The sequence below is a fragment of the Canis lupus genome, chromosome 31 (assembly GCF_048164855.1).
Source record: "Canis lupus baileyi chromosome 31, mCanLup2.hap1, whole genome shotgun sequence".
Taxonomy (NCBI): Eukaryota; Metazoa; Chordata; class Mammalia; order Carnivora; family Canidae; genus Canis; species Canis lupus.
Window position 1 is genome coordinate 18455863 of NC_132868.1, and position 17320 is coordinate 18473182.

Sequence of the window (17320 nt, forward strand, 5' to 3'; positions counted from 1 at the left end):
TAGAGAGCACAAGAAGCTGCAGCTTGTGCTCCAGAGCATAAAAGAAGCAGTGAGAAATACCTTCATCCATGTCTTTGGAAAACCTGTTGAGAATCCTCCCCGTGGGGGTGGTGTCAAAAAACTTCATAGGGCTTCGAAGGATCCTTCGGAAAAGTTCATCATGGAGCCGGGAGGAGGCTCGCAGTGTGCCCTAGCAGCAGGGGACAAAGTGATCAGAGCACAGAAACTCAGGGACTCAGGAATACTCAGTTCCTATTTATCCAGATCACAATTCCATAGGACATCCACTCCCAAAGCTGGAGAGGGGCAAAGGGTCATGGAAGAAAGAGGTGGGTACTAAGAAAAGGCTGAGACTAATGGGCTACAGATCATTTCAGCTACAGCCATCCTGCTTCAGAGGAGCTCCCCTGTTCAGAAATAACCTGAGAGAGGCCATGCTGGAGCCTCACCACATAGTCACCACTGAAGCCACCACTGCCTACCTTGACAAAGACCACTCCTCGAATGGCTTTCAGGATCAGCATGACTGCCATGGAGAGGGCGTAGATGCTGGCATAGTACTGCATGAGAGGATTGTCCTTCATGCTGCTGCTCATAGAGGTCTTGTTCCCCTGAGTCACTGTGGTGTTCTGTTTGGAGGCAAGGCTCTGTGAGGCAAGATTCCTAAGGGCAGCCAAGAACTCCTACTCAGGGCCATTCTCAGCTCAAAGGAAGGTGCAGGATAATGACTGTGCAAGCTGGTTGTGGCAAACACAAGGCAGGCTTTGCCCCCCACTTCTCTCTTTTCCAGTGGATGAAGGCAGACAACCTTCAGGTGTCCTACTGCTCCATGAGTTGATCAGGGAGCAACTATTTTTTTTAAAGATTAATTTGTTTATTCATTAGGGACACACACACACACAGAGACAGAGACACAGGCAGAGGGAGAAGCAGGCTCTTCGCAGGAGCCCAATGCAGGACTTGATCCCAGATCCCACGATCACAACCTGAGCCAAAGGCAGTGCCCAACTGCTGAACCACCCAAACGTCCCAAGGGAGCAACTATCTTGTGAGATTACATTAGGGGCTTGTGTTTTTCATCCCGGGTAATCCTTGTTCATTAGTTCTTTCAATTGAAAACTAGAGCGGTTTTCCTAAGAACAGCCAGAGAACACAAAGAAACAGCCACATTCTTAGGCATATAATTTTCCCATTAATGAGTAACCTTACCCCACTTCCTTGCTTGATCCAGTAACTCAACCACCAATTGCTGAAGGCGGTGCTGCCCACATTCAGCATGAAAAGGGAGATAATGACCAGGAATGCCAAGGGGCCCCCAGCAGCCTGGATGTAGACACCATACACTGACCAGGGCACCGAACCCTGCCCCTTTTCTTCCAGTTGTACCAGCTGCCCTAAGTAGGAAAAACAAAAACAAAACACATGAACTCAGCAAGAAAAGGCTACTTTCCCAAAACTAAGTACCTATAGAAGAGCAGAATCAAAGAAAACCTAGTTTCACATGGATCTAAATTAGAATTACTTCATCCTTATTAGAATATTCTTCCATTTAACACCTACTAAGCACTACCATGAACCAGGCCCAGGATGAGGCCTTGGAGCAGTAAAGACAATTAAGATTATGTCCCTGCCCCTTGAAATCTGGCGGAGGACTCTTCTGTAGGACAGACAGATAAAATAAAACAGATAATTATAATAAAATATGCTAAATACAATGCTAGAGATATATGCAGGGCAGCATGGGAACATCCAGGTGTACCTAACCTCCTTGGGGGAGCTGTTTCAGGGAAGACTTTCTGCTTTCTGTATAGCCTCAAAAGGCACAGCAGGTTTAACCAGGGAGGGCAAAGGTGATCCCCGAGACAGAGGTGGGAAAACAGCAGTATGTACAGCCAGCCAGTTCAGCAAGCTAGAACATGAAGTGCACCTGAAGAGTGGCAGGAGATAAGGATGACCAAGGAGGCCGTGGTCAGAGGATAAAGGTATCTGAACTTCATCCTTCAGACAAGAACTTCTTGTGGGCTCCACACATGTGAAAATCAGACTTCCAGGCTGTGGTTGGCAGGATCAGCCACCTCTAGCAGTGAGCAGCCTCATCTATGCATCCCAGTGTCCCATACAAATGATGACATTTTTCTATGTGTGCCCTATCAGGACCGAGATTAGAAAGCACTGCTTTGAAATGAGAGGCTGCCACAAGACTTCCTGCAGGAGAGTGAGTCGGTTGGTCTCAGAGAACTCAGTTCTCTGCATAGAGGACAGATTTAAAAGGAAGCAGCGGGAACACTCTAGGTGCAAGATAATGGCAGCCAGAACCAGGGTCATGGCAATGGGGCTGACATTTCGGGAGGTAAATTCAGTAGGCCGTGTCAATCAGCTGAGGAGGGTACCTCCTGGAGGCTCCCTGGGATGGTCAGGTGACTGATGCTGATGCATTAACCCAGAGAAACAGCCCTACAAAATGCCAGTGCCTCTCTATCACGGGCAACATTTAATTATCTTGGAACAAGCCTCACGTGCCTGGAGTACTTGAAGAGTTGTGAGTATCCAGGTCAGGGGCTCTGTATGAGAACAAATGCTCCCTCAGGGTTTTCTGGGGTTTTTAATACTGCCTTTGCCAGGAACTGACAGATGACTCAGCCTTCTGTGCGGAGTTTGTGTGCGTAAAGGTATCTTAAATCACACCTAATTCAAAGTCTCATACACGGTTTAAGGAAAGAAAGAAAAGTGGCAGGGTGTGCTAAATCAGGATGGTCAACTCTTAACAGCAAACATCTGTGCAGTTTTAAGAACAAGGAAATGAAAACAGGCCCAGGGTCAAAGCAGCCACAAACTCAGAAGTCCTGGATTCATAACATGAGATGACATGGTGACACAACAAAAGGAGAGCTTTAAAACAGGGCTGCATTCTTTTTTCTTTCTTTCTGGTAAACTGATAGGCAACTTAAAGTTCACAAAGGTGATATTGCCAGAGGTATTATAAATAGCCTTCCTAACTCAGTATTTTTTTTTTAGTTGATAAGATAAGGGATTTAAGAAACCAGAGCCAGGACTCTGGCTGGGGAAAGTCAGAAGGGAAAAACCTGCGCTGTAACTCTTCAGCCTGGTCCTGCTGTAGCCTCATCAGAAAAAGCCATGAGTGTATCATTCTAACAACGGAGCCATTGAAGATATAGGCATTGCTGGTGCTGAGCATCTCTGCCTAGACTAGCACCAAGTTTTATTTTATTTTTAAGATTTTTATTTTTAAGTAATATCTACACCCAACATGGGGCTCGAACGAATAACCCTAAGATCAAGAGTCGCATGCTATACCGACTGAGCCAGCCAGGCGGCCCCATAGACTGGCACTGACTTTAAAAGAGCAGAGGTCAATCACAGGAGGAAGGGTGTACCTCAACCCATCATTCCGTTTTTCCTTACTCAAGATGACTCAGCTATGATTACAGACACCTGACCCACAATGTGTAGAGAAGAGGATTAAAGGTCATTCTTACTGCTTTGGTCTGTTTAAGCAAACAGAAAGCGCCTCATGGTCTCCCAAAGTTATACAAGAGTTTGTTATTCCAGAAATATAAGGCAAGAGACTCTACAACACACAATGCTGTCAAACATTATGAATTACCACTTGGCATACTTTCTGATAAACTTGAATGATAATCTAAAATCTTGAAAAAGGTCATTACCTTCTTCCGGCTTCACTGCTTTCTCCTTTTTTACTGATCCTGTTTTAGGACCCTTGTCTTGTGATTTCTTCTGTGAACCACTGGTTTCTTTTTTTGAATTAATCTAATATTAAAAAAAAAAAAGTGTCTCCAGTTACAGTATGGCCATTCAGAAAAATGCCCACAGGACATACTGGAGAATGATCTGTCAAGCTGCTGCTATTCTTGAGAAAAGATACATCAAACCTCTTAAAAGGGCCACCGCCTCGTACTTTCTCAACTTCTCCAGTCTTTGAGATTTGGGTTCCTATCCTGTTATTCCATTGACACTGCTCTCTCCAATGTTCTCATCCACTCCAACTTGCCCAAAGTTTTAGGGCTGGGGTCATTTCCATTCCTCTCATCTCTGATCTCCACATTACTCAATCAAATCCTAGATCTGATCATTTCCCACTGCTCCCACAGGATACATTCAAACTCCTCAGCCTGGTTTTGCAAAAAAACTCCACATTCTGGCCCTTGCCTGACTCCACATGTTCCTCTCCCACTCCTGTGGCTTCTACTACTCTCCAGCCACACTGGATTTCATACCATTCCTCACACCACACTGTCATTCTCCACTTCTGGACCTTTGTCCACACCGGTTCTTCATTTGGAATGCCCCTCCTCTTGTCCCAACTCAGTTACAGTTGTTCTCATTTGGAAGGATTCAAATCTTATATCCTCCCTGAGGCAATTTAAACTCCTCTAGAACTCACCCCTCCCCTGTTCTCCCAGGCACTTGGTTAGTACTCCATTATAGCATGTTGCTGCAAATGTGGCCTGGTGTTTTACAATTGCCTGTAAAAGCATAGAGCATCGGTCTTTCCTAGGAGATGGCGAGTCTCTCAAGGACGAGATGATGTCTGATGCGTGGTGGTAACCTCTACCAGGCATAGCACCAAGCACTGATTGTAGTAGGGCACAAAGGGACTTAATAAACATTCATCACTGAACCTGAGATAATGGAAGCTGCTTAATGCTCTCCTTTTTTTTTTTTTTAAAAAAAGATTTTATTTATTTATTCATAGACACACAGAGAGAGAGAGAGAGGCAGAGACACAGACAGAGGGAGAAGCAGGCTCCATGCAGGGAGCCCGATGTGGGACTCGATCCCGGGTCTCCAGGATCACACCCCAGGCTGCAGGCGGCACCAAACTGCTGCGCCACCGGGGCTGCCCAATGCTCTCCTTTTGAAGTTCCTCTTATTATCTTTATATAGAAAATTCCCTTCTATAGTTTACTTCATTTACTTCTTAAAAGATTTTACTTTTAAGTGATCTCTACACACAGTGCAGAGCTCAAACCTATAAGCCTGAGGTGCCTCAGTGGAAGTTGGTTGAGCATCTGACTTAGGTCATGATCTTAGGGTCATGGGATTGAGCTCTCCCTCTCATTTTCCCCTTCATGTCTACAGTGAGGAGGAAAACTTCTGAAGAGTCCAAAGTACTCTGAGAGTCATAGGGAGAGTTATAAAATGGATTCAGGTGTCTCTATGGAAGTTCCTGGTGACACTCTAGAATGCTTGTTATTCCCAGAAGCCTAAAACACATCGGTCACAAACAGTTAGTGGTACCGTTTGTGAAATCAAATAAGATGACACCCAAAGACTGAAATAGGACTCTCAAGAAGTCCTGATACTCTGTTTTTATCCTGTGCACACATCAAAATGACCTGGTAGCTAAGAAGTAGCTTTTAGCCTAGCTTGAGTGCACCCCTAGGATCCAAGGTGACCACAGAATAAGGAGCTCAAAATGAGAGCAGGTTGGCAAGAAAAAAAAAAAAAAACTCTTTGGCTAGCTCTACCTAAAAATACTCTATTTTTTGCCTAACTTGGAGTCTAGAGTAAAGCTCTGGTAAGCTGTCATCTTTCTGTGTTGCCACAAGAGGCAGGATAGCAAGGCAGAAGGAGCACTATGGAGTCAGGCCGCCCTTTCAGCAAGCAGCTTACTTTTCTGATCTTCCATTCCCTCAGCTTGTAAAAGTGGGGGATAATCCTACTTCACCACAGAGCTCTGTTAAAATGACTAAATGGGATGACATCTATAATGTGTCTCATCCAGTAAGTGGGACACAGTAGGTGTCAGTTAATGAGTGCCAAGTTAGCAGCCAAGGCACCAGGGATCATTTTCAAATGTATGCAGTATTTCACTTCTCTTCCCCCACTCTTTATTCACTTGTTTATTTAAAAAGGAGAGTCATAATGCTTCAATCAGGAATGACGGAGTTTACAAAGCTAGGTTATGACTAAACAACAGCACACACTGAACCTATATCCTTCTCCCTGTCATTGCCTCAGTAATTTGTTCTCAGTGGCAGAAGACATCAGCTCAACCAGCCCCATAATCCTGCTCTCATAGAGCAGCACCGGTATGTGACCTAAACATAGGACTCTGGTCGCCAGAAAATAGGGCCCCTGCCATAAGAGTTCAGCTGAGATCTCTCCATCATCTCGCTATGGTCATGTCTCCCTTGCTAGAAAAGAGGAGATGCCCACGAATGCCATGAGAATCTTACCTCAACAGGTGGTGTCTCTCCCAGCAACAGGTTATTAAAAATGGTAGCATAATCACCATTTAAATTCATCAGTTCCTCATGGGTGCCTCTTTCTGTAATACAGCCCTCTTTCATGAAGATCACTTCATCACAATCGGCCAGGTACTGGAGACAAAGGCAGGGACAACACAGTGTGGCTGATATTGTGCAAATACGCTGAATGCCCACACCCTCCTTCAGAGGTTCTCATCTGGAGGCAACTGAGCCTCCCATGGGACATCTGGCACTCTAGGAGACCTTTTTGGTTGCTGGGGACGAGTATTGCTGTCATCTAGTAGATAGAGGCCAGGGATGCTCAGGACAGCCCCCCACAACAAAGGGCTATCTGCCCCAAAATGTCAATAGTGCCAAGAGTGAGAGAATCCCTGCTTTAGTTTACTGTGCCTTGTGATGCGGTTCAAGGAGCATCACCTCTAGTGTTTGACAGAAATCTGTTGACAGAGCCACATGAGCCTTGCATTAAACTTCACATCCTTTCGCCGCAACCAGAAGTACATATGACTACAGACTTTCTGCGGCAGAGTGGGGGATTAGCCCCCTAAACTTGACAGCATATGCAAAGCAGATGGCAACATCCTGGAGCTGCTCTCCAAAGTGGCTGCTTGTCTTGGCATGCCAGAGGGAGAAGAGCTTGTTTTCCTTAAACAGTTCTCACTTGCATATAGATATTAACACAATGCTTTCCAAACCATCTCATACCCAAACTCCAGTTGCAGCCTACTCCTCTCAGCCCTTTTACTGACTGATTTATATGCAAAAAGCTGACAGGCTCCAAGGCTCTCTCATTCAGATGGCCATCTGGTACATGGGTACAGTGAGCTTTATTGGTACAATGGGCTGGGGGCTATTTGCTGAGGAAATTAACACTGATGATTCCAGGAACCTCTAGGGAGTTCTAGGGAGGGACTCAAATCAAGCCCACCTCCCTGTTCCTGATTTCCCAAGCCAAGGTGGGCAGCCTGGGAAAGGACCCGCCCCATACCTGTAACTGGTGGGTAACAAACAGAACCGTCTTAGACTTGAGGTGCTTCTGGATAGCACTGTTGAAGATATGGTTGCCCACATGGGCATCTAAGGCACTGAGGGGGTCATCCAGGATGTAGATGTCCCGGTCACTATACAAGGCCCGGGCCAGGCTGATCCTTTGGCGCTGCCCACCACTCAGATTTGCTCCTCTCTCACCAATCTATAGGAGTCCAGAAAGCACAGTGAGTACCTCCAGCTCAAGTCCAGTACCATGCTCAGTGATCACCGTGGTCACTGCTCCTCTCAAACCAGCTCCTTCTACTGAATTCCCCACCTGGAGGAATTGCCACTCCAATCCTCCAGGGTTCACATTGGAACTGGGGGAGCCAGACCAGAGGAAGACAACTCCTCCTCTCCCATAAACAGCTGGTTACTCATCTTACCTCTGGCCTTACACTCCCCCTGGACATACCACTCCAATCCATTCTCTGTGGGCAGAAAGATCTCTCCAACACACAAAGCTGACCATGTCCCACCTAAAAAGTCTAACAGCCCTAAAAATAGAAATCTAAACAAACATGTCATAGAAAGCAGGCCCTTTACCATCTGGCTCCATGGCAGTTTTTTAGCCTCCATGGCCAACCAACCTCTCTTCCACTCCCTGGGATCTAAGCCATTTTTTAAAAAAAATTTTTTTTATTTATTTATGATAGTCACAGAGAGAGAGAGGCAGAGACACAGGCAGAGGGAGAAGCAGGCTCCATGCACCGGGAGCCCAACATGGGATTCGATCCCGGGTCTCCAGGATCGCGCCCTGGGCCAAAGGCAGGCACCAAACCGCTGCGCCACCCAGGGATCCCTCTAAGCCATTTTAAATTATGTGTCTATTATGAACCTTTGCACGACTGCCATGCCATTTTTTTTTTTAAGGATTTTGCAAACTTTTATAAAAAATTTATTTATTCATGAGAGACACAGGGAGAGAGACACAAAGAGACATAGGTAGAGGGAGAAGCAGGCTCCCTGCGGGGTACCCGACGTGGGACTCAATCCCAGGACACCAGGATGGTGACCTGAGCTGAAGGCAAATGCTCAACCACTGAGCCACCCAGGTGCCCCTTCATGCCTTTTCTGTACTATACCTGCTCAGCTCCAGAATCCTATCCTCTGTGAAACCTCCCCCACTCTTTTCTTTACTACTGCCCAAAAGAAAGGGTGCTCTTTATTTTCTTTTTTAATTTAAGTTTTGAAAGTGGACTCTTTTATCAGCTTATTTTGTGCTTATTTTGTCAAGTATCTTATCCTTTCCACTGTAAGCTCTTTGAGGGCACAGATCATTATCCTATTCCGTTATATTCCCAGTGCCCAGCAGTTCCTGCACATGGGGCTGGCACACAGCAAGCATCTGATAAAAGTTACTAAATAAACACATGGATAAATCAATTGTCAAAAGGTAACTGGCTCTATAATTTAAAAACAACTTGTCCTTAAAAAAAAAAAAAAAATTCATCGAATTCAGAGATTTCAAATTTGAGCATGTATCAGAATACCTGCAGGGCTGTTGAAACAGATGGCTGGGCCCTGGCCCTAGATTTTCTGATTCAGTAGCTGTGGGGTGAGGCCTAAGAACGCATTGCTAAACCACTTCCCAACAAAACTGTTGCTGCTGGTCTACTATGGATCTGGGGACTAAGATCTGACAACAAGTGAACGAATGAAACCATTCACCAAATCTGGTTTGAAGGATTTCATTGAAATCAGCTGAAAAAAGTGCCAGCCCCCAGAGACCTTCAGGGCACGTCATGGGAAAGAAGTGTCCAGCCAAAGAACACAAACCAGTGTTAAAGACGCACCTCTGCAAACTGTTCCAGGGCAGAAAGCCAAAGGAAGATAGACTTTTGCTAAGGCCTTTTCCTTTCTAATTGAAGAGGGCTCTTCTAAAGACTGTATATGGGTAAGGAGGCTGGCTGACAGAACCAAGTTCAGAGAAGAACAAGCACATACTTGACTTATGGTTTTTAAAATGAATAGTGTAGAAAACATTAACTCCGAAGCAACAATGGGATGTTGTTTAAAACCCGCATGACATATGGAGCGCCTGGGTGGCTTAGTCAGGCAAGCATCTGACTCCTGATTTCAGCTCAGGTCATGATCTCAGGGTTGTGAGATCAAGCCCAGCACTGAGCTCTGCAACGAGTGTGGATCTGCTTAAGATTCTCTCTCTCCCACTCCCTCTGTCCCTTCTCACACCCCTTTGTGTGTGTGCATGTTTGTGCACTCTCTCTTAAAAAAAAAAAAAAAGATTAAAAAAATCCACATGACATATGAAATATTTGGGGCAGCCCAGGTGGCTCAGCGGTTTAGTGCTGCCTTCAACCCAGAGCGTGATCCTGGAGACCCGGGATTGAGTCCCATGTCAGGCTCCCTGCATGGAGCCTGCTTCTCCCTCTGCCTGTGTCTCTGCCTCTCTCTCTCTCTCTCTCTCTCTGTCTCTCATGAATAATTTTTTAAAATCTTAAAAAAAAGAAAAAATGTATATGCTTCAAACAAGTAGCGTTGATAACCCTGCCCTAAGGATCAAATGCTTTCCGATATAAAGTCCCAATGAAAGCAAAACACCCTGTGTAGGCACTCCCACACTTAAGATACATTACTAAGGGGTGGCTCTGGCACAGGCCTGCCACCTATCTTCCTCTCTGCTAAACACATTGTCCATCAGGGGCAGAAGGTCTGTACCTCAGTCAGGTCACTGTTGGGAAGAATGGCCAGGTCAGGCCTCAGGCAGCAGCTGTTCAGCACAGAGTTGTATCTGAAGGACATAAAGAGACTTAGCATCAGGGTCATGGTTGGAGGAGAGCGTGCTGACTTGGGCTGCCTTGCGTCTCACACGGCCAAGACGGAAAGCATGACAGAAACCAAACATTCCTTGCCTTTCTTCATCAAATTCCTTCCCAAAGAGGATGTTGTCTCTCAGAGTGGCATTGAGGATCCAGGCCTGCTGGGCCACATAAGCGAAGGTTCCACTGACTGCAATGCTGCCCTCTAGAAGTGTCATCTAGGGAGACAGACACCATCCAATGGCATCATGATGCAAAACCACCACCCTAAGCCAACAGAACCCCCCACAATTCCACAATGGAGTTCAACATTTGGGTAATTTCCTTGGATGCTCTTTGGACCCGAATCCAGACCTTGCCTTCATTCCACAGAGAGCTACAGCAGCAAAGAAAATAAAAGTACTCCTTGCTAAAGTGTGATACAAACCCAGCATAATCTATGACTTGAATGAACAAACAATTCATTCAGCAACCCATAAGCTACTCTATATCCTTTCTTCCTAATTGCAAACTATTTTAACTGAGGGAAGCACTAGAGCGGAAGGCCCTTTCAGAAGGCCCCTGGGGAGGATGCTGCAAGGATTTAGAGCTAGTTCCTGCCTCAATTCATCTATAGAATTAATTAATCCAGGCTGTTGGCTAAACCAGCTGCTTCTGCAAAATGAGGACCAAAGGGGAAAAAAAATCGTTAGACATCAACTAGTATTATGGAGTATCCATATAATGAGGATGGACCCTCTGGTTCAACATGAAGAGACTGCATGATGAGCCGTGTGCTTTGAGTTGTGTTTTCAGCCACAGTGATTGATATTATTTATCCATTTTATCCTGTCGGGGTTCCTTTTGGGACAGACAGTAGATATCTGTCTTGGATAAGGGATGTTACAGCTTGAAACAAAGTTTTGTTACCCATCCTGCACATCCAAGCTTGCCCTCTCAAACACTGTTAACACACAGTGTACGTACATGGGTGCACCCACCACACATCATAACAGCGGTACCAACTGCCCACAAACTGGTAAGTGCCCTGCTTTGCACCCAAAGTGCTCAGAAACCCATGGAGGGTCTACTGCAGAAACTCAACTCCTCTGGCTGTAGCAGCAGGAACACCCACACTGCAGACTGCCAACACAGAATTAAACTCCTAAGAAGTGAGGCCAACCAGCATTACCAGCCTCCCTGTCAGAGAGATCGCTGTCAGGATTTGATCTAGAAGCAAAGCCCCACTCATTTTCAACCTAACCATCACCCACTCAATATCACTTCCCCATTCATTTCCCCTGTGTCTCTTATCATTGACCCTTAAATCTGACGCCGAAATTATCAGAACACCTAGGAGGTTTTGGCTGTTTCCAAAGCCCAACCAATGAAGAGTCTCATGAAGCAGTGGGGTGGGGGCGCTATCACTCCAGATGATTTGAATCCAGCTTTCCTCAGACCACACTGGGTATCACTGCTCTGGAGGAGAGCCACACTCTACCAACTGTGACAGTGACACTGAACAAGACAAAATATTCCATAACCAGGACACCACAAAACAATCTTCCGCAACTCCCTCTTGCATGTGTTTAATTTCCTCAATATGGATAAATAATTCATTGGACCTTATCCGCAGGCAGATAAGAATAAGTTCAAGTTTATCTGCATCTTGATCATCTAAGCCAAGCTAGTTTAATTCAAGATTAAAAGCAGGTGGAGGGATCCCTGGGTGGCGCAGCGGTTTGGCGCCTGCCTTTGGCCCAGGGCGCGATCCTGGAGACCCGGGATCGAGTCCCATGTCGGGCTCCCTGTGCATGGAGCCTGCTTCTCCCTCTGCCTGTGTCTCTGCCTCTCTCTCTCTCTCTCTCTCACTGTGTGCCTATCATAAATTTAAAAAAATAAAAATAAGAAAAAAAATAAAAGCAGGTGGAAGTACCTTGTTCCTTTTCCCTATTATTTGGTTTGAAAACATAGGAAGACACACATTTGTCTTAGCTGGATGACCCTTGCACCTGCCCCACTCTAAATGCTGACAGCCCTCTGCCGGCCCCTCTGCAAACCATTCACATTTTGCCTTGTGCTATGCTTGTATGTCTAGAAGCCATAGCTCCCAAGCTAGTCCATCAGCTCCCAAGGGCATAATTCTTTTAATGGTTAGGTTGAAAACAGAGTGGTGCTTTGCTTCTAGATCAAATCCTGACAGTGATCTCTCTGACAGAGAGGCTGGTAATGCTGGTCAGTCAGTTCTTGGGAGTTTAGTTCTGTGTTGGCAGTCTGCCTCTCATCTCTGACATTTCCCAACACGCTGTCTGGCATACATGCGGCACTCAATAAATACATGCTGAATAAAAGAAGGCAGGAGGAGTAGATGGCTCCAGCTATGTATCAATCATTCCTTAGGTATCCACTGAACCCACTCCCAGATGCGATGCTGCTAAGGGATGGGAATGTGGTGGGGGGGCAGGGGGCATAACACAGACCAAGGGTTCATTTTGTTTCTACCTTTCCTGACTCCCTTCGGGAAGTAAATTCATTCTTCCCAAGACTCTTGTTAAACAGATTACAGAGAAAGAAGCAGAAAAGGCCAAGGACAAAACAAAAATATTACCTGGCCTAAAATGGCTGAAATGAGAGAGGTTTTTCCACTTCCCACACTGCCACAGATTCCAACCAGTTTACCCTGGACAAAGCACATAGAGAAAGGAAGGTCATTAAAGGGCCACTGACCACTCATCTCTAGGTACTGCTACTTCTTCGAGGAAAAACACATTAATGACAGTCCATCTAGAGGGGAACTATCCTCCTGATGACCCTGCAAGTCACTTACCTGTCAGCCACCTACTTCACAGGGTTTTTGTGGGGATACATAGGAGAAAATATCTGTATAACATGTAACATGTTAAATGTTATATGTAAGCCATTTAGAGAACTTAAATATGCCACACACAGGAAGGTATCCCACATCACTTTTAGAGAGGCCCAGCCTCTTTCTTACTTTTTTGGCAACCCATGGTTTTTTTGATTCTTTATTTTTGTTGTTTTTAGAAATGGGGGCAAGGCTCTTGAAAATTACTGCTTTGCATTTGATTTTATAGGATTTTTTTCTCTAGGGCCTATGAATTATTTTCAATAAAAACTCTGTGCACCACTGTTTCCATTTTTCTACAAAAGATTTCCAAGAAGTCATCAATCTCACTTAAAAATTAAAAGTGAGGGGAAAGCCTGATTTCCCCCTGATTCAGTAATTAACTGAATCTCCCCAGGCAAAATAATGAGTTCTTAATAGGTGGTGTTGAAAGTTTTCAAGAATGGACAGGCAATTTCAAAAGGGCCACTCGTTAGGGCAGCTGGGTGGCTCAGTGGTTGAGCATCTGTCTTTGGCTCAGGTCATGATCCCAGGATCTTGGGATCGAGTCCCACATTGGGCTCCCCTCAGGGAGCCTGCTTCTGTCTCTGCCTATGTCTCTGCCTCTGTGTCTCTCATGAATGAATAAATAAATAAAATATTTTTTTAAGAAAAAGAGTATGAATTCTGGAGGCAGACAGGTCTTGATTTGAACCCCCAGCTCCAGGAGCACCTGCTAACTATGTGATCATGGTCTGGTGACTTACAGGGTTTCTCACTGGGCTAAAAGCAACTTCAGGGAAGGAGTGATCTTTATAGACAAAGTACAGTGTCTTGGACAATATTGGACAAACGAAGTTTCTGACACGGTCCCAGAGTTTGAAAGATTACAGCCTTGTAGGAATGAGGAAACCAAGTCAAGGGTTCAATCTCTACTTAAATCAGTTAGGTTTTATAGATCTCTACTTAAATCAGTTAGGTTTTACAGAGAGAAAACTCTGTTCTCATGACTCGGTGGTGACTAATAGAGATAACAACAATGAAGTGCCCCGGGCCCAGAGGATCTCATGCAAACATTAACTTCCCTTCCCCTCCCTGAAGAGGGGGGGCTGGAAGAAGTAAGGGTACCCCTCTCCAAATAGCTAAAGGTCTATCATGTGAATGTGGGCTCTAAAGGGTAGCATGAGAATCAAAAGAAAGAAGAGTACATTTCAAAAAAAAAACAAAAAAAAAAAAAAAAAGAAGAGTACATTTCAGCTGAATATAAGGAATAATCCTCTAAGAGGGCTGATTATAAATGTAATAGAGCTGCCTCAATAATCAAGAAAACTCTTATTAAATAAGAAGCCTGTTGTTAGAAGTTAACACTACACTAGTGGTTTCAGGTGCTCTCACTAAGGACCATCGCCCGCTTTTGTTTACAGCTTTCAAGAGCTGGGAGCTTTGTTGTTCTCTCTCCAGTTTGGCTCTGGGTCCATGTAACATACCTCAGCTGATATTGATATACGCTGCATTGAAACCCACCACTCCCTAGCTCAGTTATGTAGGTAAACATGTCTCATCACCACTCTTGGTCCAAGATATGCTTCTCCTGGATTCACTGTTCTCCTACCTTGTTTCCCTCCATACTCTTCTGAAGCCAGGAGCTAGAATGTTTCTCTTCATATGTAAGTCAGATCTTATTCTTTTTTTTAAGATTTTATTTATTTATTCATGAAAGACACAGAGAGAGGTGGAGACACAGGCAGAGGGAGAAGCAGGCTCCTTATGGGGAACCCGATGTGGGACTCAATCCTAGGACCCCAGGATCATGACCTGAGCCGAAGGCAGATGCTCAACCGCTGAGCCACCTAGGCGTCCCAGATCTTATTATTCTTCTCCAAACCTTGCAATGGCTTCTCTTCCCACTCAGAGTAAAGGCAAAGTCACTACGGGAGGCTCTGGCACCCCAACTGCCTCTCTGCCCCCAGCATCTGCTATTCTGTCCCGTGCTCACTCTGCTCTGGAAGAGGCACACTGCAGACTTCAGGGCCTCTGTGCTTCTGTTCCTTCTGCCTAGAATGATCTTCCCAGATATCCATATGGCTCTCTCCTTCACCTCGTGGCTTTTGCTCAAATATCACTTTTTAAATGAGGCTGCCCTCAGGCAGCCTGTTTAAATTGCAACCACACCTGCTGCGGGTCCCAGCACTCCATCGTCCTCAGAACTCTATCATCCTCACAGCCCTTATCACCATCTGACATACCATATATTGTGCTTGTTTACTATCTGCCTTTGCCCACTAAATCATAAGCTACAGGAGCACAGAGAGTTTTGTCTAGTTGGTTTTCTGCGGCTCTAGCCCCAGACCCACAACGGGGCCTAACATAAAGCTGGCATTCCAAAAACAGTCAATGAACAAATAGATATACATCTCGGACCTTCTGAATGGTGCAGCTGGTTCCCTGTCACAGACTATCTGCAAAGGCCTGACCTGGAGTCTGTTGTTGTCACTCTGCACAGAAGCCCCTCTGAGAGACGCTAGTCCTCTGCTACCCGGGCTGTGACATCATTCATCATAATGATCCTTCATTATTGCCAATTGTTAAAAATAATTACAGAACCAATACATTGTACACTAATACATTGTGTACTAATGTACACATGTAATGTAATGTACACTAATACATTGGCTATTAATTATGCTTCAATAAAAATATATAAATAATCACATAGATTTGTCCATAACAGCATGGAGAGTTCTTATATGGACCAGAGTCTATGCTATGCACAGCCTAGTGGTAATGAGAAGCTCACCCAGAGTTATAATAACCAGAAATAATTATTAGAACTTATAGGCAACTGTAACAACTAGAATCTATTCAGGGCAAAGTCTTAGAAAATCTACTTGAATGCTTCATTTCCTTGCTTGTAAAATGAGCATCTCATGAGATCAGTTGGTATTAAGTTCTCCTATTAGATGCCTAAATATTCCTTTGTAGAGTTGGAGCTGGCCAGATTTGCTCTTTAGTTCAAAACCAGTCCCAGCCACAAGGTACTCAGGTGTAAGGAAAGCAGCCACCGGCTCTTGCGGAGGAGATGCCCTCAGATACCTGCAGACAGATGGGTTGCACGTGGGGTATGGGGAGGCACAGGGCTTACCTCCTCAATTTCCAGGTCGATGTTGTACAATGTCCTCTGCAGGCGGAGGTTCCCCAGGTGAATGTGCTTGCCCTCATCCTCCTCGGGACTGGGCCGCTCGTCACTGTCCAGGAGGAGATGGCCTTTCTGTTCTGCCAGCACTGCCTGCTGCTCAGCACGCTGCAGCTGTCTCACCTTCTCTTTCTTGCCCCTGGCAGCCCTCTTGTCTTTTTTCGTTTTGGGGGTCAGCTTGGGTGAGTTCTGGATACTGGAGTGGGAGGAGTCCCATGCCAAGGTGGCATTTTTCACCTCTATCTTGATGTGAGGGCTGGCTGGTTTTTTCTTTATCATGTGAACCTCTTCCATCAGAAACAAACTCTGATAGGAGTTGTGAGAGAGGTGCAAAGATGAGACACTGGATCAAGACCAGGGGGACAAGCCTAGGGCGCACACTCACGTGGCAAAACACATCAGGCTATACAGTGGAAGGAAGCTGAAGGGCAAAAGGTAGCTCATTAGTGTAGCCTAGTCTTGGGCCCGGCAAGAGGTCATGGGGGTGTGGGGACACCCTCAGGAAGGACAGGGGCCTGCTCAGTGGCTCAACTCTCTATGCTACCAATCACATCCTAATCTGCCTTTTCCTTTCTACCAATCTACTGTGGTCAAAGTGCACTTAACTAACCCGTATATGCAGCCCTTTGTTCTCACCCATGACTTGCTGAAAAGCAGGTAGTAAAATGCAAGCAGAAAAACCAAAAGGCATGTTGCTCTCCTAGACGGGCCCTCAGCACACCATTTCCCTTCCAGAACACTCCTGCAGAACCTCAAAGTCTGTACACATCCCTTACCAACAACGTGACATGTGTGTATGGGGAGAAGCAAGCTGAGATGTGGTAACCAGACCTAGCTTGCTTGGGTTAGAAGGGAGTACCAAAGGTTTTATCACCAGCAGAGTGCCTCTTTTTTTGCCAAGTTCTCATGTCTTCAAAGTTCTGCTTTGGAACTTGTGAGGATTCAAACACCCAAAGGAATGGACTTGGGAGGAAGTGAAGGATCTCTCTCTCTCAGAAACATCCTTGGGGAGACAACAAGACTTTCCATCCACTCATTCTCAGAGTCCCTTTGAGTTATGTTAGGGAATAAAAGTGGAACGATTGAAAAGCTAAGTATTTCTGAAATTAGATTTGAAGCACTGACCATAATAAACCTAATTATTTGTGCTCATGATCTTGAACCCAGTTCCAACAGCTCTCTAAACTGCAAATCTCCATAGAATGCTATCCCAGTTGGATTCCCAATATGATTTTTAAAA

At 45.3% G+C, this 17320-nt stretch overlaps 1 protein-coding gene across 2 annotated transcripts in view; it reads right to left on the minus strand.

Annotated features, from left to right (window-relative positions):
- Positions 1–17320, minus strand: part of ABCC5 (ATP binding cassette subfamily C member 5) — an 89049-nt gene that overhangs the window by 28332 nt on the left and 43397 nt on the right. For both annotated transcript variants that reach the window (XM_072807594.1, XM_072807595.1), the window contains exons 11-20: positions 16030–16386; positions 12651–12722; positions 10157–10281; positions 9963–10035; positions 7243–7446; positions 6222–6365; positions 3687–3789; positions 1210–1394; positions 483–629; positions 61–190 (exon numbers count right to left, since the gene is read on the minus strand). In XM_072807594.1, coding sequence (XP_072663695.1) covers positions 61–190; positions 483–629; positions 1210–1394; positions 3687–3789; positions 6222–6365; positions 7243–7446; positions 9963–10035; positions 10157–10281; positions 12651–12722; positions 16030–16386 — 1540 coding nt within the window. The remainder of the gene's footprint in view (positions 1–60; positions 191–482; positions 630–1209; positions 1395–3686; positions 3790–6221; positions 6366–7242; positions 7447–9962; positions 10036–10156; positions 10282–12650; positions 12723–16029; positions 16387–17320) is intronic.